We start from the raw sequence: 23294 nt of genomic DNA on the forward strand, positions 1-23294 counted from the left end.
ACTCGGGCTCAGATGCTTTATTCGATCCGGAAGAAAAGAAAGAGCCCCTCCTCCCCCATTTCTCCTTTCCTCCCTCTATTCCATGCGACCCGGCCGTACTCCCGAGTGGCTTGTGAGACTGCCGGCTGATCGAAGCACCTGATATTGACTGTCCAGCATCAAGTTACAAAATGCTGGTGCCTAAGGATGGGATTGATTGAGATACTGAGATTACGGAGTACATCACCGTTTCCAGTGCGATATAGATTAATCGGGAGGCTTTTAAGGTAGCCTTGTTACCATCTATGCAGGTCAATTAAATGACGGATAATATGGCGGTGCATGTTAGTTACATGGGGCCGGAATATTGAATTCAAAGATCACCCCAGAGAGATCTAGGGCTCGATGGGCCTGTAAGGTCGCTCGGAGGGCCGCTGAAACTCGAGACCCAACAGAACGGAATTGTTCTTGTTTGCCTCTGTGTCCGCACATCGGTTCCACGGGCGCCACAATTAAGGGCGAAGAAAAGGGCGACAGTATCACCCAGACTCTCAAAGCCATGCTCGGAGGTAATCCTCAGTCTTACTGTACGTAGTACACGAAGATGGGAGCAAGGTGCTAGTTGCTGCTCACTACTTGCTGCAGCGCTCCCAATAATCCTGCTCCCAGAGCGCTGTTCAGTGATTGGCATTCGCCCGTTGTCCTTGCACAAGAGCCACAGCGAGGTATCGGTGCTTTGCCTTTGGATCCTGGCAACCCTGAGCAGCCTGGCTCATCGCCCCTCAAGAACAGTGGTACCATCAGTCATACTGGCATACTGGCAAACCGCTCTGTCTTCTGAGAGGAATAGGAGGTGGAGCGCACGAGCAAAAGCAGGCCGTGTTATATAGATAATCCCGACCTTATTAATATCCACAGCCAAAGTCCAAACAAGAGGCCCTGGCCCCCACCAAACCGCCAAAACATCCCAAAACTGTCAAAAAAAGATATCAGACGCATCCATCAATAATCCTCCTGGCGAACCCCTCCCCTATCCACTCGACTCCGCCAGGAAGATGGGAAGGCTAGGGACGGTGGGACGCCGGAACGCTCGCAACCAGGGCAGATTATTACTCGTTCTGTGCTCGTATTATTCTTGTGGCAAAAACGTTACGGAGTACGAAGCACTAGGTACCTGGTACCAGCAGCGCAAGGCGAGTACGGGCTCCAAACTCTATTCCAGGAGGGAACTAGGGGTATTTGGATTATTCTTGACACTGTTTTGCAGGTTTGATTGGCAGATCGGGCCCTGAACCACACAGCTGCCAATGCTGCTGAGCCCGCCCTTCTATTCCCTTATTCCCTCCCCCCAAAACCTCCATTGTCGCGCTACAGAGGCCAGTTCAGGGGCCCCCTGTGCGCGCTCCCTCTTCGCCCTTCTTGATTAATATCAGACTATCAATCTCTGAAACACCTAAAACAACCTCGAAGTTTGATTCATAAAACCTGCATCCCGCCTGTGAAAAGACTGAAAAGCTACCGCCACCTCTTCCCCTCCCCCTCCATCGCCCCCTCTGCAACTCTTGCCTCCTGCTACTCACTCACTGTCGACTACCTCCCGTTGACATCGAAAGAACGAGGAATCTGGTGTTGGCCGTTGGCGTTGATCTCGGCCCTATCAGCTGTTTCAGCTTCCCAACAGACCTCGGGGAACTAACGATTTCCAACACGCCAGCAGCAGTTCGCTCTGATTTGGTGGCAGGTCCCTCGTGAACTTAAGTGGAAGAAAAGGAGGACACAGGCGACGCACGAAGCCGATTTCCACGAACAAAATAACCACATCAGATCACGAGAAACGTGGGAGGAAGCTGGACGCAGGAAGCAGCGCAGTTCGGCACCGTGTATTTGAAGCGCCGGGGCGTTTTTGCAGCGCTATCAATCCCCCACCCACAACACTCGTGCACTCTACCAAGGCACTATGAGTACCGCCATTGCGATGGCACCGTCGCCAGCACCTCACGATAGAGATAGATCCTCTTATGTCGATATTGTTGCTCCAGCACCATCGTCCAAATCCCCGCCAGCGCAGCGGACCTCTGCCTCGGCGACCCCGAATGTGTCAGCGCAGCGGACAGGGAGCACCAGTCCGAAGTCGACTCCTGCATCGAAAGGATCACCAACTGCGTACGTTTCATCCTCTAAACTTGATGGCATATTCGATAGTATTATATACTAACACCGCGATTTCTGCAGATCTCGAAATGGTGTTCCTCCCAAAATAATCGTGAAAAAGGAACCACCCTCCTCGCCCGATCTCCCAACCTCCCGCCATAGACCACGAAAGCTCGATCTGTCCAAAAACACATCCTCTGTCAATCCGGGCACCGCCAGACCTTCTGCAGGCCCATTGACATCAAGAGGAGAGAGTGGAGGACTCGCTATTCAGGACGTGGGATTGGCCTGTCTATCCCCTGGCTTTGTAACGCAGGATCCAACGATGAGGGAGCAACTGCAGCGGAGTATATCAGTCCGAGAGCAACAAAGACACATCATTGAGTCGAGGTTACAACAAACAGCCAAGCCAGGCGATGCGCCGACGGAAAGCGCAAAGGAGAGAGACTTTGGAGGCTTTGCCAAAACACCTGGCACATCGAAAAGAAAGGCGCCTCCAGGACTGAGCATTGTGGCACCATCGCACGAACAATTTGCCCATGAGAGAGTAATCCAATCCGCTCCACTCAATCAGAGTTTCACCGGACGACATCAACCTCATCCTTTGACGCGTCATATTGCGAATCAACCGTCGAATTTGTCCAATACCTCGCATATCCACCATGTCCCTGCAGCGCAAACAACCAACCGCTTGCCGCCCATTACGGATGTTTTCGCGGAGAATGGGCTAGGTCATCATCGTGAAACGTCTGGGAGAGCCTCCAATGTACAGAATAATTCGAGCTCGACCACAAATTCATCGCACTCAAATACGCGTCCCAATTTCCCATCGCCAGGCCATAGTCAACCCCAACCCCCGCATTCAGCGCGGCCCAGAGAATACCGGTCCGCTGAAGATGCACAAGTTGAGCTTGCAGGCGGTCGCCCTGAACTCCTGCCGAAGCTTGTCCACTATGGTGGCCACCAGCCTCCTACACCACCCTCACCGCTTACTGGCAATGCCATGAGACACGCGGAAACCAGCCGAAGCGGTGGTGCCAGGAGACGCACGAGGGCAGAATACGAAGAGGGAGCGAGCCCACCTCTAGGAAATGGACCGGCAACTTCTCGACGAGGACCATTCGGCGAGGGACGTGACAGCCCAATCACTCAACAGAAGAAGAAGGACGAATTTATCCAACTGTGTGCTCGAGCCTGGGATTTATTCCACTCGTGAACAGCCGAATGCGAAATGTTTTCACTAGAGACTCTTAATGCCTACGTGCTAGTTTGAAATTCCTTGGGCAATGGATAACTGAAGCACTTGTACGTATCCTCTTCGACTAGTATACCCATACAGTTCCCGTTATCATTCCCCACGGTTACTGTGTCAATTGACCGATCGCCACTATATCTATTCGATACATCTTATTTTCTTCATAATTTATCATCTGGGTGCCTGCTGGTCATAGGAAACTGGCGTTAATGATATGGAAAGGAAGGGCTCGGGTCGGGGATGAGGAAGATACAAGGAAGATGAGGGATGGGTATACGAAAGAGAAGGAAATGATGGATATGGTCTAATTCTTTGCTGCCTGCTTGCTTGCGCGCGCGCTTTCTCGAGCGCATGAGATCAATAGCTTCGCTATATATACGTGTATATATATGTCGTTGTCTACTTTTTATCTTTGGAAGAAGATAGGTTGGTCATGGTTTTGGAGAGCGATGGATGGACGGACGAATGAATGGGGCGTTGGTTGATATGGAGTGTTGGGTGTTGAGTGTATGTAAGCCTATGTCTAGGACGTAGTAGGTAGGACTTTGTGATCTGGAATCTCGATATACTTTTTTCCCCTATGGCATAGCAACATATACTGTGTGAAAACTGGAAATCCTAAGACTAGCGCCTGGACGCTTTTGGTATTCCCAATTTAGATTGAGATGTCTTTCGCTATCCTCTAATTAATTTATGCCAGTGAAGCGAGGACTTAAAGTTCGGCCCTTTTTGCCGCGAAACAAGCTCTCCCACTTCTAGAAATATCGAAACTTTATCTCAGGAAATATAGCTCATGCTGGGGCCCTTGCTAAGCTTGGACCAATGTAACTAAGCTTCAAGTCCCGGTTACAGAGATACAGGTTGGTTTCTATGGTATCTAAGCCCCCTAACCGAAACACCATACATAATTTCAAATCCATTTTTAGAGGGGTTTTAGATTATAAGAAAGTGTTTTGAGTTAGGGATATCTGAGGAGGCTGGTTTTATAGTTTAAATGGTTCTATATTTCAAGACGAGCCGTGAAGATGAAATAAATGGGTAAAATGTTAACCCGCGCTTAATTGATTTTCGCGTGGATGAAGAAGTATGGGGTATATTCATACATGGGGTTGTTTTAATGTACAGGGGAGGAAGGAGTGGTTCAAGGGGAAGAGGGAAGGATGGTGTGATAAATATACATTTTAAGGGGCGCATTTCATCATGCAATAGGCGAGCGGGGAAAAGGTGACGAGAGAGAAATAAAGGGGTGCACCATTATGCAGGTTCTCATCGAGTATAGGTTTGGAATATTGAATGTAGGTTCGTTATATTCATCTTATTCCACTCATCTTCCTTACTTCCTCTCTTGCTCTCTGTCTGCTTCTCCTTTATTCGAGACACATCATCATCCTCTACATCCCAATTCTCAGGTTTCCCTCTACTTGCATATTCACAAAACGTCCCCCCCTCTTTATGTCCTATGTGACGGAGGTCGATAAAGGCTACCCAGAGCATAACAACCTTAAACCCTCACCCCACCGCTCCTATTCTTAAACGATATCGACGAGTAACAAAATCGACATCTAGCTCCCAGAAAATACAGAATGTCAAGATCAAGCCCTATCCATGCACATATGCATTTCCAGAGCTTTCCTTTGAAACGTAAAATTTTGCACTTGCATTTTCATCCCCCCCTTCAACAGCAACCCCTCATGTGCATGTAAAACAATGCAAAAACAAACATCATGCCTAATTAAAAAGTTCTTAATTCCCAAAGCAATTGCATTCGCAGCTACGTTCTTTTGTAGACGCAGCTATATCTTGCACCCGCCGCGCTTTCCCAGTTTTGCGCCTGCATTGCTTGCTTGCTAAATGTCACTAGGAAAAAAAAGCAATAATCAAACAAACCAGCCGGCATTACTTTATTTGCTTGATGCAGAGATATAAGTAATCAAGCTTTTAACGCCATCTAACTCCTCTTCCGCCGCCGGTTCCGCGCTGGAAAAAATCATGCTAGTAAACTGTCCCTTCCCCCCTGCCAAGCAAGCCATTTGCTATTTCACTCTACTCTAATTCGTTGAGTCGTCAAGGCGTTATCTATGTGTGAGATGGAAATCCGTTGAAGGATGGGGGCAGCTGAGAGAGGTCGAGGTATGTTGGTTATGCCTCGAGCTTATATCTCCCAGCCTACTCGTGCTAGAAACCTTCCTCGCCGGCCTTGCATAGCTTTATCTCGCGGCCCCATTCGGACTTGAGGACTTGCGATGCTGTAATCCGACGACCTGGATTCGGGTCTAATATGGAGTAGATAACATTACGGCAGCGTGCCTGGTATATCAGTTAGCACCCCCAGTTTGTGGGGAAAAGAGGCCATTGAGAGCTTACCCGATGCAACGACTCAATAGGACCATATCCCGCCTCATCCCTCCTCCCTTCCAAGTACCGCTCATAGAACTCATCCTCATCCTTCTTAGCGACGCGCCATAGGTGACGGCCCGTACGCATAGCCATGTAGATGACGCCTGTGGCCCAGACGTCCACAGCTCTTGCATCGAATTCCTTGTCAACGTATTCTTCAGGGGCAATATATGGAGCAGAACCACAGAGTCCAGACACCATGTGTGGGTCAGCCTCCCAAGCCATGCGGAAACACTCGCCATTGCCGAAATCCGTGATCTTAAGAGAGCCGCGGGTGGTGAGAAGGAGGTTCTCGGGTTTTAAGTCCCGATGAGCGACACCCATTTCGTGCATGTATTCAACTCCACGCATTAGCTGCTTGAAGAAGCAGTCTGCTTCAAGGACTTCAAGTTTGCCGGCTGCAAGAACGAGGGTGTAGAGGTCTCCACCAGCGCAGAATTCCATGACTTCACAATAGTCTCCCTTTGAATCCTGGAGTAGATCGAGCGTATGGATGACATTAGGGTGTCGTAGGGAGGACGATATGCAAAATTCGGATGTAAGCCTTTTGCTGTACTTCTTCTCACTTTCGTCGGGCCGGCGACGGAATTCTTTGACGGCATAAAGCTGTTCTCCAACCCCATTCTCACCACGCTTGTGCGATATCCTGACAACACCAAACGCTCCACGACCCACGACCTCCTGGCACTTGCCGTACTTCTCTGCCAGTGTTGCCGTTGTAGTTGGGCCTCCTTTCTTGTCCGAGGCTAAGGTGTCGCGCTCGCTCTTCAGCTGGTCGACCCATGTTGACATGAGGGACAACTGCTGCTCGCCTTCATGGGCCTGATGTTCAGCATTTTTCTGTCGTCCACCAATCACACTTCGCAGCATGTCCGACAACTTCTCCTGCCGCCTGGCGCTCTTAAGATGGTGCTCATGGCCGCCCTGGACATCGGGGTTGAGGACAAAACGCAGCGAGGGAGCATTTGCCCCGGGCTTCTTGTGAGGTGCCGTGGCGGGTTTCTGCGGTTTGGTTTCTGGGTGTGCTGCTCTTTCAGCGGAGGAAGAAGCGTTGCGGGACGGCGGTTTCGGTCTCGAGGCGATTGTCGACGTGGATGGAGCAGGATCGGGCTTTGTTTTTGGCGTCGAGATGCCGGAGGGGACTGCGGACGAATTTATAGACACATCGGATCTCGTCGCATCCTTCGTGGAGAACATTCGAGTGAGGCGCTTTGTCATCGACGTCTTCTCTGATGGAGTCGGGGTTGGCGCAGGGGTTGGCACCTTCTGTGGCTCTGCTGGTGGCGCAGCATGGCCATTTGCGGCGAGCTTGTTGATGCCATTCTGACCGTTGACGTCGGCGTTGACCGGGCGGATTTCTGGGGAGCCGATGGACGAGGAAGCTGAGGACGCGGGCGGCGATGGGCGCGCCTTGTCACTATTCAGCGAGTCCCGCGGGGGGTTGATGGTAGCCATGATGGGAGACAAGAGGGAGCGGGCGAGTTCGAGTTGGAGTTGGAGTGGGTATTGGAGTTGCGCTGGGCCGATCTGGACAAAGCCGGCGAGGGCGAGCACACACACACACACGCACAACTTTGCGCCTGGTAGCTTTTGAGTGGCCTGCGGTGCGGTTGCAGTGCGATTTATACGCCCGCCAAAGCGGTATGGCAATCGCCCAGGAGATCCTCCCGGCTTGAACGAGTTGCAAACCCGCGAGTGGCCTGCTTTTGCAACGCAAAACGCGCTGTCTGGCTGTGTTGAGCTTGGAGGTGGGACAGCAGGTCTGCGGACGGAAAGGCGAGGGCGAGGGCGAAAGGGAAAGTTGTTTATTAAGAGATTTGCTGCGTGTGGTGGGGGGGGGCCGCGGTGGTGGTGGATTTTCCTGGGCTGGGCAGTGGCCACCAGGCTTACTCAGGATGTGGTTTTTGTGCGAGCTAAGTAAGGTTCACCCCTAAGACTTAAGGTTACCTAGGTCACAAGCCCAAGAGGGTCAAGAGGCGAGAGCAACGGGGACGGTGACGGGGACGGTGACGGCGGCGGAGGGCTTGGGAGGAGCCGTCATGGCTGGTGCAGTAGCGGAGATTAGAGGAGAGAGGGAAGAGACGGAGCGTTGAGTTGAGGAGGACGGTAGCTGCGGTAGTTGCCAGTAGTTGCAGTGGTTACAGAGTTGCAGGGTTGAAGGGTTGAAAGAGTTGAAGCATAGCGGGAGGAAGAGATAATAGAGTTACGGAGTAAGGGGCAGTGCAAAGGAGGAGGCCTGGTAGTGCAAGTGAGTTGCCCCTCTCCCTATATGTCTGTCTGTCTATCTCTCTAGGTAAGGTGAAGTATGTATATACCTGTCTATGTGTCTTCTAGGTACCTTATGTAGGTAGGTAAGTATGTGTCTACTATATGTCTTATCTCGGGTTGTGGCTGCTCCGCTATATAGCGAAGTCTGCGAGTGCTTTTGTGCTTGTATGAGGGATTTATTATTATTGACCAATTCCCGGATGCACTTATCTCTTATTGGGCCTCGGTTACATCTGTTCCGCGGGGCAATACGTATTAGCATTGAATGATAAGCTGCAAGCGGAACAAGTACCACCCGCCACAACATTTGCGTCGACGGTACTTCGTACTTATACTTCGGTTGATATTACTGCTATTACTGCAACCACGACAACTACATGTCCATATACATAGGTATACAAATACAAATACAAATACTCATACCCACAGTTGGCCCTCTCTTTATCTTCACGGCTTGCCTCCTTCCATGCAGCCGCTGCCGCTGCCGCTGCCACAAATGCACTCGCAGTGCAGATGCACACCCGGGTATGTCAGCGTTGGAAAGCAGCAGCATCGCCCCACCGTCCTCGAAGTCGCAGTGCCGTAATAAGTCTTTGGTTACAGTGGGAGTGGAAGTTGCACTTGTAGTTGCAGATTGCGACAAGTCGCTTCTCTTCCACAGCACTCACAGCACCCACTGCACTCCCTCGTTAGCATTACACACACCACAACCCGCTGGATGGCATCAAATGACCGTTGCGCAGGCCCGCGACCCTGACGACTGAGAAAAGAAAAGATGCAGGTACTTGGAGTACGAAGTATCAATATCCTCGTGCCCATACGTATCACCAGACCGTTATGGCTCCGGTGTGCGATGTGCTGTGTGCTGTGCCACACATGATATTATGCTTCACTCATGTCTAGCAGCGTTCAACGAGTCCCAGTATCTGATACATCTCTGGGCACTGTACGGACGATTTAGCCACAGACCCGGCGTTGCCGCTGCTGACGCGTAAGTACTCGAGCCAAGCGTTGAATATTTCTCTCAAGACATTTGATCACTTGTACGCCGAGGCTATTATTACATCAAGACATCGAGCGATGCACTGCAAATCCGGGTACGATTGGAAATACCTGGACCTATCCACAATCCATATCCACAAGTATGATGCATGGCGAGTTGGCCCGCAGCCGGATTCGGTAGATTTGGCCCAATAGCACCAAAAAGCCAACGAAACAGCAACCTGGCGGTCTGCCCGATAGGTCTTGAGCATTACATCGTGGCCTTTGAACTTGTCTCAGCGTTCCTTGGCTCCTCCATAAGCAGGAACACGCCCTTCCCAGTTACCTATTAGGCTTTACAGAGTACCCCGCAGTACCAATATGGTGCAAGACAAGAGCAGAAACAGAGCACATATCGAGATATCTTGTTATTGGACCGGCCAACGCTGCTTTTGTTACCATTACTCGTTACCGTGTGCCTGGGAAGGGATGTGATGCCGCGACGGATGTCTTACTTCCAGGGGTGGTTTTCGACATCAAGGGCAAGCCACACAGCTACCCAAGGCATGCAATCCGATTGCTACGCTGCACTTCATCCACTGTTTCCGTAGGCCCAAATTGCTATGGCCCTCCTTATCGTTGATGCTGATGCGTGTGCTTGTGCGGGAACCTGCAGAGTAGTGCAGATGTCCCCACTCGAGACTCGAGAGGAATTCGCGCAAAACGATCATCGGCCTTGATATCCGTTGAAGGGATTGGACCTGTCTATTTCAAGTGGATACGAAAACTCTATACTATAACAAATCTAGTTGCCTGTCACAGCTTGAGGGATGCTATTTTGTGGGACCGCTGGGACGGTCAGTGATCTGGCTCTTTTAGCACCCACGTCGCTCTTGACCCTTAAAGCGCCTGTAAGTGGCCGCTCCGATTTTATTCTGCTCATTATCTTAAAAATCCGAGTTCTTTTTATCCGTGCAATATTCGACCCGCATTACAGAGGAAATATAAGGGATAGAACGGAGCCTAGCGCTCCAAGCACAGTCTGTCCACCCTTATTTCTCGTCTCCGCCGCAAAATAAAAATCAATAGGGGGTACAAGGCTAGCTGAATCTTTTGAGGAGGGTCGTCGAATTTTTCCCGTGGATGGTTGTCAGATCTAGGGTCCATTTATCTTCCACAATCAGCAATTCCAAGACTCCAAGCTTTAATGGCTGCGGGACAAGAAAAAGCTTGTTTGGGCGGTTTGCCCCTCCTTCACGTACTCGTACTGCGCGACGTTTTATAATGATCAAGGAACCATCACAGCACAACACATTCAAAACTGCACACCAAGAAAATAATGATGCCATCATTGCATCACAGCCTGGAATTCCCTTCTTTGTCAGTGGCCGACTGCTATTTCCGAAGCTGCACAGCAGTCTTGGTTTTATGCCGCTTTATAGAAAGCCAAGCGAGGTAGATAGGCATATTGTGAAACTCAATACAGTCACTCCAGTCCTTGCCATGGAAAGGATTTACCATGTACCCTACAGTTGACGTCGCTCGGTTGCACAATTACTAAAATGGGACTGATACAGAACACCACCACGAACGTAAGGCTACCGGGACAAGGCTCAGTACTCAAAACGCCGACATCCATCGAGCGAACGAATAGGCACGTTCTATGTGGGGAGCTTCCCATTCGATATTGGCTTACCATGCCGAGCCTGCCTTGCAGTATCAAACACACCGACTCTTTCCAATATCAAAGGTAATAATACGTAATATCCCTTCTCCCGCCGCCCTGGTAGCCCACCAAACATGCTAATCTTGGACCAGGAAGGCATAATTTCATTGAATGCTACCCCGAGCTCTCTATTTCACATGCCTCCGCAATAACCCGATAACACAACTGCCTCTATAGCGCATCGTTCTCGCCGTTCACTAGCAGGTCCCGAAGAAATCAGGCAGCGGAAGCCCTCCCGCTACCCCGCGCTCTTCAAGCTCTGTCAGCCCTTTCATCCCATGTCCTCGCCATACCGGGAATATCCCATGTCCTATCGCCGGTGATGGGCATATCTCGTGCTACACCACTATCCCTATCTCCAACCCCAGCCTTCTTGCCCATGGGATAAGAGTCACCACTGTGCAACTCCTCGGCCTCAACCTCGAAGTTGTAATCACGCCAAAAGTCTCTCTTGCCCCTACACAAGCGCTTCAGCCAACCAGGCAATAAGCCACCGCGCACTTTATACGTCCAGTAGTCCTTCTGTTCATAATCAGCTGGGATGATCCGTCCGGATGAGGCTTTAGCTAGGATCCAGGCACCGCTATTCAAGATGGCATACGTGATGATTCCCGCGATCAAGCCGTATGCAATGGAATATGTAAAGGGCATGATAATCATAGTGAGGAAGGCCGGTACAGAGTCGCCAATGTAGCGCCAGTTGATATCGGTTGCTGCCCTCGCCATCATACAACCCACGAGAATCAAGGTACAACCTGTCGCCCAGCTGGGAATGCTGGCGTAGATAGGAGCGTTGAAGATGGCAATGAAGAAACAAAGACCTGTCGTACAAGCAGTGATGCCCGTGGCGCCACCTTCGGAAATTCCAGCTCCAGACTCGATGTATGCTGTTACGGGAGGGCTGCCGAAGAGAGATCCGATGGTTATCCCGGAGGCGTCGACGATATATGCCACCGCGCTGCCTTCAAAGTCCTGGGTCTCCTCATCCATGGCGCCACAGAACCGTGCCATTGAGTACAACGTCCCCGTACAGTCAAGAATATCGACATAGAGGAATGTGATCAGGGCCACGGCGAAGTGCTTGAAGTGATCGGCGCTGAAGATATTCCAATCTTGCGCACCGAGGACGTGCGTGATGGGATGAAAATATACGACCTTCTTGAAGTAGTCGAATTTGAAGTCGCCGAGCTCTGTGCGTGGAAAGTAGGTAACGGGCGTGTCTCGCGGCCAGGAGATGATTGATACAAGGAGGATTCCGGCGATAATTGCTCCCTTGATGCGGTACAGCATCAGGAAAGCGGTGAACACTCCTCCGCAGAATATCCCGATCCACATCGTTGGACTTTTCATCCTCCCCGATGTGCAAGTTCCATCGGGCCCTCGAAGCTCTGGAATACAACCGGCAAGCTGTAACGGATCGGCGACGCCTCCAGTTATGGCGCCGATTCCAGCGTTGTAGGTAAGTCCGATGAGAGCCAAGTACAATCCAATCCCCGCTCCAGTGGCAATCTTCAAGCTAGAAGGTATCATCCGTGCAAGCCACTGTCTAAGTCCAAAGATAGACATGATGACAAAGATCAAGCCTTCGAAGAAGATAGCTGTTAGAGAAAGACGGTAGGACACCGAGCCTTGACCATGGAACCCCACTACTTGGTATGTGAAATATGCATTCAAACCCATCCCCGGTGCAAGTGCAATGGGCATGTTGGCAAAAATACCCATGCAGAAACTGGTGAGAGCTGCGATTGCAGCGGTGGCTGTGACTAGGTCGCGGTTGATTTCTTGAACACATTTGTCGTATGCTGCTGTTGACGGATTGTGACTGTCCAGGCAGAAAGGGTCATTGGCGCTTGTGTTTGGTTCACAGACACATGTTCCTCCGCTATCTAGACCTGGCTTAGCACACCCCCCTTTTTAATTAAAGCATCGGAGCATAGGGACGGCTTACCTGCTGTAATAGCAGCATTCACTGATATGATATATGCCATGGCAAAGAAGGTCGCGATGCCAGCTCGGATTTCTGTCAAGAATCTTGAACCCTTTCGCTCTTTTGGGTGGCCTGAGAATTCAAGGCGGAATCGCTTTCCTATTCTGCTTTTGGCTACCGCCATGTTTGTTTTCTCAACCTGATATTTTTATCCAGCGTTAGAAAAGGTGAGGACTGAGGGGTATATGGATAGTATGTACCCAGCCCATGATGCTCTATGATAGACGGGATCTCTCGATTTCTTATTTCAAGGAAGTTCTTAGGTTTGTGCTTTCATCAAGCTGGATTAAGTTGTCCGAATCTGAGGATTTTGGCGTCTTGCCACCCTGAGAGTCTTCCCCCGTAACCATATGTGAGATTTGTTTGACAAACCTCTCTCGAGCACTCGTCTCTTAGCGGAGATGATCTTGGACGTACCCGTTGCAATCTGTTTGTGAGTTTATCGTCCAATGATTCCGACTAAAGGGTTGTTGTCACGTTCCAATGGCTATGTGGTGGGATCGAGAAGGAGAGAAGGAGATCGCGAAGAAACAAATATATCCCTAGCAATACGTGCAAACTGCCCGATAAAAGGAGGCGGTAGAGAGTTTATGGGGGTGGAGTGGGATTGCGTGATAGATAGATTTAAATATTGGGTTGGAAGGAAAATCAGACGAGGATGAAAGGCTGTGAGACACAGGCCTATCTAAACGCTCATAGGAAATAGCAATACCCAGGAACAAATATCTACAGTACCATATCATGGCATAGCCACGCCTACCTCTCAGGCTCTAGGCTCCATCCGTGGGGTATGGGTCCCCCTTCGCCTCCCCCGATACAATATGCAAGTCTGGGGGCTACCGAAGCTGCTGCTGCACCGTTTCTATTGTTCAACGTTGCACGACTTCCCTTTCCCCACTGCCATGGATGGATTTGAGTGGATGGCTATCCGTGTAGGTGTTACGTCTTTGTCGCTAGATATGGAGGGGGTTTGATTTAATATAAAACTCTGGTATTTCTGTGATCCCCGGGTAGCTTCGTTACACTGAAAGGAAAGACCTGGGGGGGAGGGCGGATTACAGGTTTGAGCGGGCATGAATGATATGGGGTGCAGAGCTCCTGCCATGGCATCAGGGGCGTAGCTATAATTCGGGCGCCGCAAAGCCATGTATCGTGCTATGATACCCGTTGTTTCCTATAGTGTTAATATGCATAGCGACCAAATATTGATTTCTTCGATATGAAAGATATTAGCAATGCATGGGTTCTCGCATACTAAGCAAGTAGTACATGTCCTAGGAAAACCATACATTTCCAAAGACGAGACGAAAGACATACCCATACTACCTTACAAGTTACATCTTCCACATGCCTAGATCTAGAATCTATGGAATACTTTTGGTGGGAGGGTCATACAGCTTAGCGGATGTGACCATGGCAACGCACGGAAGTTACCTAGAAGGGTTTTGCAGCAAACATTAGGAAGGAGGAAGGGGGATGGGTGGGCGGATTGTTTGGACTTGTATCGCGTTCTCTTTGTGTGCTCTCTGCCTGTTTCTTATAGTGTTGGTGTGGTCACTACATTGGCTGTTGGTTGCATTGCGGTACGGAGTGTATGGATATATCCACTATGAAGCAGGTATATAGCATGTTGAGATAGAGTGGTGTAGCTGCAGCAGCTGGCCGTTGAAAATGGCTTAATTGAGAAGCTTGGTAATGACAGGTGGAGGTATTTAGAGGCTGTACATAGTACAATATGCATATGTAGTTGTTTAACTGGTTGGTCAGATATCTGGTCAGTGAGATTTGGTACCCAGGAACTTGGGATGATGTCCGTCGAGCACGTTCTTAGATATGCATCCATAGGTGATCACCGACGGCACACGCGTACGGGTATACATACCCCTTAGTGGGAAAATCCAGGGGCGTGGGAAAAGGTAGAGTACGATGTAATCAGATAACATGACAAGAGATCAGAGAAGATTATCAGCGAAGCCGTTCCCCCATCTACATAGGAGTCCGGTACTGTACTACCCTTTAGGTGCCAATGTCCGATGTCCGGTATAAAGGACTGGTCTTATGGTTGGATCTTGGATATTTCCCTTTTTGTGGCCCAAAGGAAAAATAATATAGTGGAGGCTTATTATTTAACTGGTGCGTGTGTTTTTGTGGGGAGTTCTTGAACGAAATGAGGAATGGGAGGAAGAAGGGTGTGGTAATATAGATATAGTATAGAGTGTTAAATAGGCGTATGATGGTGGGATTGGGAGGGTGAGGATAGGGGGGCGTAAATGTGGGAGGTTCGAGATGGAAAATAGTAGATGCAAAATTTGAGGACGAGCTCAGTTTTTTTACAGTGCCTTCACAACAATATTTGGTTTGTTGTACCCAGTCTCAAGATAATAGAGCGCCACATAATACCAGCGAAGTTGGTATCACATATGCTTAGGCACTCTTTGACGACCAAAGGAAAGATTCATGGCTATCGAGCGAACAATGCGATGATTTTCTATCAGTTTTCTTCATCTATCTCTTTAGAAGTGCAAGCATGCATGGTTAACTTGCCATGAGCCTGAACATAAACCACCCCTTTAAAGCTCAACTCCGACAAAAACGCTTAACTCTCACAGGATAAAACGCCGCCGACGCCTTTTCTTATATGCCAGTTTGTTTTCCATACAGTCCCTTAAGCTATTTAAATGTAAACTTTTGCAACGTCAATGGATTCTATCACTCGAGAAATGTAAAGAGATTCGTGTGCAGGATGTTCATAGCCCTCGTCGCTTCGTAGGCGTCGATTACGCAGGATATGTTGATCTCGCTCGCACCTGGGATTGTCAGCACTCGCTCGTTCATTGATATAATGCAGGCCAAATTTATATTATGGTTGAATGGTTAAAGGAAGGGATGGGAAACGCTTACCTTGTGATATCATTTCAATATTTACATGGTTTTCTCCAAGCGTGGAAAACATATGACCAGCAACACCGATCATATTCTTCATTTCTGCGCCCACTAGGGAGAGAATGGCCATATTATTTAGAACGCTGACCTCGCCACACTGCTCAAGATCTGCTTTTGCTTTCTGTAGCTCGCCATCGGGAATATTGGCTGAATGGATTGCCATCGAGACGTGAACTTCACTGGTGGAGATGAGGTCAACTGATAGCTGTCGGCTGTCGAGGATGGAGAAGACTTTGGCGAAGAATCCGTGCGAGATGGACCGCTTGTTTGAGTGGACATTGATAACGGAGATTTTGTCTTTAATGGTAACGGCGGTCGGCCGCTTGGGTGATTTCCTCAGACTCAAAGAGCTTGAACTCCTGGAATGTGAAAGTCGATGGGAGTCCAATTTCGGATCGGGCAAGATGATAGTTCCGTTACCCTGGGGGTTCTTGACGTTCTTGATCCGGATTCGAATGGGTGGTGTTGCGTGGATGGCTTGGTCCATCGTCAGGTGGTGGATGACTTCGGAGCCGTAGAACGTCAGCTCGGCGGCTTCAGACGGAGTAATAGTAGGGAGTAATCTCGCGGTGGGGACCTTTGTCGGATCGGCCGTAAATATGCCATCCACCTCCTTCCAGACCTGCAGCTCCTCGGCTTGGATGCCTACAGCAATGAGAGCAGCACATAGATCGGTGTATCCTCTACCAATTTCGCCATCCATCAAACCGCCTGGCACCGTTCCAAAGTATCCAGTAAGGACTGGCACTCTGTGCCCGCAAGCTAAAACCTTCTCCCTGAGAGTAGCAGCCATGTGCTCGTAAAAATCTTGTCCCAGCCCTTTCCTAGTGGATTTGTAATGAACCACATCAGAGAGATCTACATACTCGGAATCGACGCCCTTTCACATCCGTCAGCATAGTTGCATGATCCTGGATTTTGCACGACTTACCCGGTCCTGTAGTAAGGCTGCAACAAACCGGCAGCTGAGCTTCTCCCCGAAACTGACAATCCGGTCCTTAGATCTGGAGTCGATTTCCAAATGCCATCTTTGTGCCGCTGCTCTATAGTCTACAATTTCCTTGCATTCATCCCGGACCTCCCTTATAAGTCGCAAACGTATGTCTTCGTCCCGAATGTGCAATTCCGCCGCAGCGACATGGTCCTCTGATATGACATAGACTAGTCTCTCATACTCGCTGACCAGGCTCTCGTAATGGACCGATTCGGCATCATTGACGACGTTCACAGATTCAAGGACACCGTAAATCTCCAGTAACCTAAACAATTGACATGAGCCTCGAATTTTATGACACATCGGACGAAATAGCAGATTTGACTCACCGGCTTGTGGTACCTTCGACCTTCTTGCCAGTACTTCGTGCAGAGCAGACGACGGCGATTTTATTATGCTTGAGGCCCGGCCTATAAAAAAAAAAGCAGACCAGTTAGCACCCGATCTATAACATAATTGCTTTATCCAGCTGAGGCCCAGTCAGACACGGGCGGTCCACCATACCGTACAATATCCTCTGCGATCTTCACAGCAAACTTCCCCACGCTCGTCCCGCCAAACTTCTGAACCACCCAGCCCCGGCTGTCGTTACACTGGTTCCCGTTGTTGCTGTTGCTGCTGGTGCTGTTGCCGTTGGTGCCGTTGCCGTTGGTGCTCTCTGGCGCAATTGCAACCGCAGCCGCAAGGGCGTCGGCGTTCGCATTCTCAGCGGCATTGACAATGACATCGACATCGTCTGCCAGTACCGGCACGTGTGCTATCGTGGCAGCATCGTGATGCCCGTTCACAGCTGTGGCAGCACTCATTGTCTCGGAGGTTGTGCAGCAGCTTTGCAATGAGTCAAAGTGGTGGCGGGGCAAGAAGTTCTACAAAGACGCTTACGGGTATTCAGGCACGGGCAAAAGAAGTCCTCGAAATCGATACTGGGCAATATTTTCGCGATAAGGCGGGAAGGGGGGTCGCAAGCGAGATCGGACGAACGGTTTTAACCTGGTCATAACAGGAGCCAAGGCGTTGTTTCAGCCAGTGATCGGGTGTGCAATAAGCAAGTCAAAGTGAGCTAGAAAGTACTAAGCATGTACGGACGAAAGTACAGTACAATAAGCAGCTGGAATTTGGAAAGGGATCCCCGAGTACCGACTCCGTGCAAACCATCAATTGAGGGTTTCCGGTGAATTATAAGGAACTCACTCAACTTGCATAGCAATTCAAGGGTTCCACCGTCTGAAAATCAAGTATAAGCACGTGCTAGCACGCTATATATTTCCCCGGGTTGTCTCTGCTCTTTAATTGGCAGTCTTCTGCTAAAGTCGTGGGGTAATTGCCTGTTCAAAGAGATCCTGATGTGCTTACCTACGGGCATTGGCCTATCGGACTCCTGCAACGCAGCCTCAAGCACTTCAACCTCAGTCCTGCTTGTACGTACGTACATACCCGTGGAGTGATTGTCTCAAGTCAATTCCTAATGATTCTCGAGGTGCAACGCTGTAGTCCCGGGTCTTTTACTCGGAGGGGTTGTGACTATTTGCTGCTGCAAGACCAAGGCTTTTTCTCCTCTTCCTCTTCCTCGGCCTCACCTTCATTACCGCACATGCTGCGGCTGCTCCTTGTGATGGGTTGGTTCCCGGCTGCCTTGTGACAACAACTGGTAAATAGCGAGCGAACATGTAAAGTAAGCTTACCGTAAGCATTGATACCCAGCTAGCTCTTTACTCTTTACCACATATGAGAAGAGCCCTAATTGCAACTTTCGGATAGTCTAGTAGTCTAGCCTTATTAAAACCAAGCTGGTGGTTAGTTATATTGTGTTATATTTAAAAGAAGAGTAGGAGTAGGAGTAGGTTGTTACTGGTTAGTTAGTACCTAGCAAGTACTTTTTGGATATTCCTACTCCACGTAGTTCCTACATAGCAGCCCGATCATGCAATCGGCGCATCAACCCGATGGCCCGACAGCCACTGTCACTCATCCTGGCTGGGGCTTTGCCGACTACCTGAATATCCCGGTGTTCGCTTATCGCCCACTTACTCCCAAAAACAAAAACAAAAAATGAAATGAAAACGGAAAATCAGTTTCAAAGTTTAAATAAAAAGGAAAGAAAAAAAAGTGTTTTTGTCCCTCAGGCGCGAGTCGAACCTGTACAGCTGTTAGCAGCTGACTGAGAGAACATTTTTGTATTTTTGTGCACACGTACGCGCGACATTCCGGTAGACTGAATATATTACAGCCGGACGCTATTGATTGTTAGTTATGATGTCAGATAATCAGGTGCAGACTATCTTACCCATAAACCAACTAGACGACCGAGGGTTGTTTTGGACTTGTTTTTGCCAAAAAACTCTTATTTGGCGTTATTAGGACCACACACTTAAAATTTGCTATTGCCAAATACTCCGCTCCCTACTTTTAAGACCCACTTTGCTTTCTGCCGGGGCTCGGTGCTAATTGCCCAGTCCCGTAAATAGGTGAGGACTGCAATATGTCAGATTAAGAGGCTGACGATATACTCCCGAGTACCTTTCTAGTATTATCAAGAAACGGAAGATGGATAACCTGCGTTGCGTTATACGACCATATATGGCATCCCCTTCACCGTATCACATTCCAATATCTCCCTTAAGCTGGAAATTGTGCAAATCTTTTATATTTCAAGTGCATGCTTCATGATTCGTCGGCGCCACGCGTGTCAATAAATAAGGTCAACCAACGAGCAGGTAATCAGGCCCTCCCTCTGGAGATTGCTTGCTCTTCATAAATACAAGAAGCGTAGACCAATAACAGAGCCCAAGGACTTGCTCCCCCCCCCCCCCCCCCAACAAGCGCCTCAAAATCAGATAAATCAATGCGAAAACAATTAGCGCACAGTACTCCAAACACAAAGGCGCCATAGAGCCGCCCGGTATACATCCAATCTACAACCAGTCATTTCATCATCCCAGTCATAGCCTTTCTCCATCCTAGGCTGTCCCAACCTGTCCCTAGAGCAAGAAAGAAGAGTAATACATCCCAAATCGAAAACTCAAGTATTATAGAGACCTTCGCAACTCCCCAAGAGGTCAAGCCGCCGAGGGCCGTCGTAACGAATGATGACCTAGCTCGGTGGATTCGATCGAAGGATGTGGCTCGCTTCGGCCAAACTCAAACTTGCCCATAGGGAAATCCTCGTCGGGTGTTCGCATTCCAATTCCGCTGTCATCGTGGCCCGCTGCAGCATTCATGGCAGCTTGGCTGGTAATATCCATCGGTTGCGGAGCAGATACGTCGGTGCCAACAAGGCTAGGCTGCCTGACGAGCTCATCACTCCCACTGCTCATCCGGCTTCCCTGATGGCTAGTTGCGCGGCTTCGGCCGCCTTGGTTTTTCTGGGTTTTATGGGCGGTGTGAGTGGTCTTGTATTCCATGAACCCCCCTTGCTCTGCTAAGAAAGCAATCATCTCGTCTATCCAACACTTTGTAACCCACCAGGCACCAAAGCTCTTTCCTTGCGAGATAGTGAGGTCTCTCATGACAGCTGTGCCAATGCTCTGGACACACCAGACAATTTCGGCGTGAGTTGCGTAGGGAAATTTGCCGGGCAAGGAGGCGAGAAAGCTGACCCAACGGTCAAGCACATTTTCGGTGGAGGAGTCGGTGTGAATGCTGGATTGCTGCTGCCGGCCGGTACGTAGTGCCATTTCCCCATATGGAGTCAAGCCTTCTACTTCCCAGGACACCGCGACTGGGTCGAGGAGATCGCGGAGCTCGGTGAGGAGCAGATTTACTACGTCGTCCATGCCTCGCGTCGGTACGCATTCTGCCACTTTTCGAGTGTGCACCATGGTAATCCAGTCCTCGTACATTTGATCTCGATTGGCCGGATTGGACAGCATATTGGCGGCCGCATGGGCGGTCAAATTCACCCTCAATTCGCGGTCCAACAGCCCCGCGAATAAGGTCGCCGGCGCGACTTTTGCATTAATTACATGGATAGGGTCGCCGTGGAAAGAATTCTGGATATGAGGAACTAGTCGTTCCGAGATACTTCGCAAAGTATCTAAGACGGGCTTTGGGGCTACCTGAAGTGTTAATGGTGCCACAACGCGCATCATTTTTTGGTACGTGACAAAGTCGCATTCTTCAATCCAGGGGGCGAGGCTGGGATTAGCAAATAGCTTCTGAACTGGCATGGTCAAAGTGCCATGAAAAGAGGTAAATAGATGGAAGAACGTCTTTTCCCTGCAGAATCGTATACACTCAACCAGGGAAGTACAGTGCGAACGATACAGGGCGGTTAGGGCACTTGCAGCATCTGGATCTGTCCCAACTGGTATAAACGGCTCGATCTTGGGAAGGGTCAGGGCTCCTGGTTCCTGGGTTGACGCTTGTTGACCATGAGGCGCGAATTGAAGACGCTGGGGGATCTTGCTATTTGTCGATTCAAGTTGTGATATTCCAGGGATATTTGGGTGGTTGTACAAACTGTGTGGGCGAACAAACCCTTCAGAGCGTTGCGGTCTTTGCTCGGGTGCCTGGGGAACTTCAGGGGACGGAAACTTTGCTCTATCTAGAGGGTATTGAGGTTGAGATGGCATGCTATGGCTAAATGTCATAAGTATGTATCTCGGAGTGAGTAGGGAAGCTCTTACCTGAAGCTTTGAGAGAAGTTTTGTTGCTCACTGAAGCTCTGGACTGGTTGGTTGTTCTGTGGTTCGGCCGCTTCCAGCTGATCCTCCTTGAGGCTGAAGTTTACATAGTGATATTTCGACTCGCCTCGGACCCCAAGTCGTCGAGTTTTAAGTCCCGGGAAAAGTACACGTACGAGCTTGCCAAAAGATGCAGGATTCAGCACTGTGACCCGCTCGGTGGCGCACCTCGACACGTAGTTTGAATATACCCTGCCCCTAGGGACGGAACCTTTACCTTTGTCGCAAACTTGGCTAATCCTACAATGGCACTGTGATTAGTTTTTGTAGTCTAGTGACTTGAGCCGGAGACAATTACGTACCAGAGCATAGCAAACACTTGTCGCTGTCTTTCGGACTGGGGACCTCTCTCATTTCCATGCAGTTCACAAGCTACTTCTGGTAAAGTACGATGCTTGTTGGTCTGAAAAAGCTGTCTCATTTCCAGTTCGTTGGCCGCGCTCGACTTGGAGGCTTTCTTTGCTGGCCCACCGGCTCCGGCTAGCGAGTCCACATCATCTTGCTCATCGCTCCGACCCTCAAGCAATTGACTATCGCCTTCATTATAACTCATATTAAAGCTTTCCGCAGGCATAGATTGGCGCCCAATTTCCGGCTTGAAATGGGTCTGGCTGGGATACATTAGATCGTGGCTCGCAGCATCTCCAAGCGCCGGATCAATATCGTAGTCGCGGGGGTTCTGGAGCTGTGACGCAGATTGAATCACCATATCCTCGGGCGTCATTTGATGTGTTATATCGGCGAACCTCTGTTGCGCAAGAGCGCTTGGGTCGTACCATTGCTTATGATAATCCGCCGTTCCGTCCGCGGTTTGTTGATCAAGAATCGGTTGAGTGACCCCACTATGAACACTTGTCGTAGACGCTCGCGATAAGGGCCTCTTTCTGCTTTTCATTGACGCCGCCGTGTTAGATCGGGATCGGGCCCTGGCCGGTTTGGGGTCTATCGGTGGTTGGTCTGCAGTGTTTTGATATGATTAGCAAGTGTATTTGTAGAAGAGTTAATAGTTATGCAGTGGTGCGAAAGGTCATGGGTTTGAACTCTTACCCATAACGCTCATGAAATTTGAGAATACTTGTTAGTTGCGTTGCGGGAGGGACTGGTTGCCACGAGAAGCGTGGCGGCTGGGATATTGTTGTTTATCTTCGACTGGTTTTTTGTCGGAAACCGTTCACGCTGAAGATTTCGCAAAATCGCGCTTTGCAAGTAATTGTATCACTAGATACAATATCGTATTCTGCCGCGCGTATCTTGCGCAGTGGTGGTGGTCGCGGTAGTTGGATGTCAAGGTCGTCGAGAATCCAATGTTTACACTCGAGCAGTGTTTGTTGTTGAAAGGACGACGGACGGCGGCACGCTAAGCGAGGACATTCTTTAGGAGAAATTCAGCCGAACCATGACCTAATCCTCTTATTGTGACTCGAATGCTCTATTATTATTCATCTACAATTAAGTTCTCGTTGAAATGGAGCACTAATTTGCAACATCGATAGTCTGGTAGAGTATTTGACCTGCTCCCGTAGGACTTTGCTGCGAAATTCTTATGGCAGACGGAATTTCCCTTACTATAGGTACCTAGGTACCTACCTCGTCAGCTACCGCCGAGAAACAATATCAATGTTTTGATATGCGGTTATCCGAGCAGCGCGCAACTGCGGTAGACCGTCGGGTCATGGAAGGACTTTGAAGCTCAATATTTCAATAGGCATTGCAGTGTCAAGGAGGGGTAACCTGATGAATTTAACAATACATTGGTACTTCTTACGGAGTACATTGCTTCGAGACACGAGTAGCACAGCCTGTCTTCTTCAGCCACACGGGGCTTGAGACGTACTATGTCGCCCGTGTTTATGGCAAGAAAAACAAAGCAATAAGGTTTCTGGGCATAATACGGTAACCACACAAAGATGAACATAACATGAATACCTGAC

At 49.5% G+C, this 23294-nt stretch overlaps 6 protein-coding genes across 6 annotated transcripts; 2 read left to right on the forward strand and 4 right to left on the reverse strand.

Moving 5' to 3' along the window:
- Positions 1 to 538: 538 nt before the first annotated feature.
- BP5553_06986 (uncharacterized protein) lies at positions 539 to 820 on the forward strand (the record flags this gene model as incomplete). Its single annotated transcript, XM_032015609.1, has 2 exons — positions 539 to 566; positions 651 to 820. 2 exons carry the CDS (start codon positions 539 to 541, stop codon positions 818 to 820), a joined length of 198 nt encoding a protein of 65 aa, XP_031867878.1.
- A 1116-nt stretch (positions 821 to 1936) lies between these two features.
- Positions 1937 to 3346, forward strand: BP5553_06987 (Uncharacterized protein; the record flags this gene model as incomplete). Its single annotated transcript, XM_032015610.1, has 2 exons — positions 1937 to 2142; positions 2212 to 3346. 2 exons carry the CDS (start codon positions 1937 to 1939, stop codon positions 3344 to 3346), a joined length of 1341 nt encoding a protein of 446 aa, XP_031867879.1.
- A 2214-nt stretch (positions 3347 to 5560) lies between these two features.
- On the reverse strand, positions 5561 to 7237 carry BP5553_06988 (putative Serine kinase hal4; the record flags this gene model as incomplete). The annotated part of the gene is made up of 2 exons (XM_032015611.1): positions 5561 to 5692; positions 5750 to 7237. The coding sequence occupies 2 exons, from the start codon at positions 7235 to 7237 to the stop codon at positions 5561 to 5563; spliced, it is 1620 nt and encodes a 539-aa protein (XP_031867880.1).
- Positions 7238 to 11009: 3772 nt separating this feature from the next.
- On the reverse strand, positions 11010 to 12868 carry BP5553_06989 (Uncharacterized protein; the record flags this gene model as incomplete). The annotated part of the gene is made up of 2 exons (XM_032015612.1): positions 11010 to 12643; positions 12706 to 12868. The coding sequence occupies 2 exons, from the start codon at positions 12866 to 12868 to the stop codon at positions 11010 to 11012; spliced, it is 1797 nt and encodes a 598-aa protein (XP_031867881.1).
- Positions 12869 to 15453: 2585 nt separating this feature from the next.
- Positions 15454 to 17487, reverse strand: BP5553_06990 (Aspartokinase; the record flags this gene model as incomplete). Its single annotated transcript, XM_032015613.1, has 5 exons — positions 15454 to 15551; positions 15646 to 16567; positions 16619 to 16946; positions 17011 to 17091; positions 17186 to 17487. 5 exons carry the CDS (start codon positions 17485 to 17487, stop codon positions 15454 to 15456), a joined length of 1731 nt encoding a protein of 576 aa, XP_031867882.1.
- A 2250-nt stretch (positions 17488 to 19737) lies between these two features.
- BP5553_06991 (Uncharacterized protein) lies at positions 19738 to 22258 on the reverse strand (the record flags this gene model as incomplete). The annotated part of the gene is made up of 3 exons (XM_032015614.1): positions 19738 to 21259; positions 21307 to 21603; positions 21666 to 22258. 3 exons carry the CDS (start codon positions 22256 to 22258, stop codon positions 19738 to 19740), a joined length of 2412 nt encoding a protein of 803 aa, XP_031867883.1.
- Between the last annotated feature and the right edge of the window lie 1036 nt (positions 22259 to 23294).

The sequence above is a fragment of the Venustampulla echinocandica genome (assembly GCF_003357145.1).
Source record: "Venustampulla echinocandica strain BP 5553 chromosome Unknown scaffold_5, whole genome shotgun sequence".
Lineage (NCBI taxonomy): Eukaryota > Fungi > Ascomycota > Leotiomycetes > Helotiales > Pleuroascaceae > Venustampulla > Venustampulla echinocandica.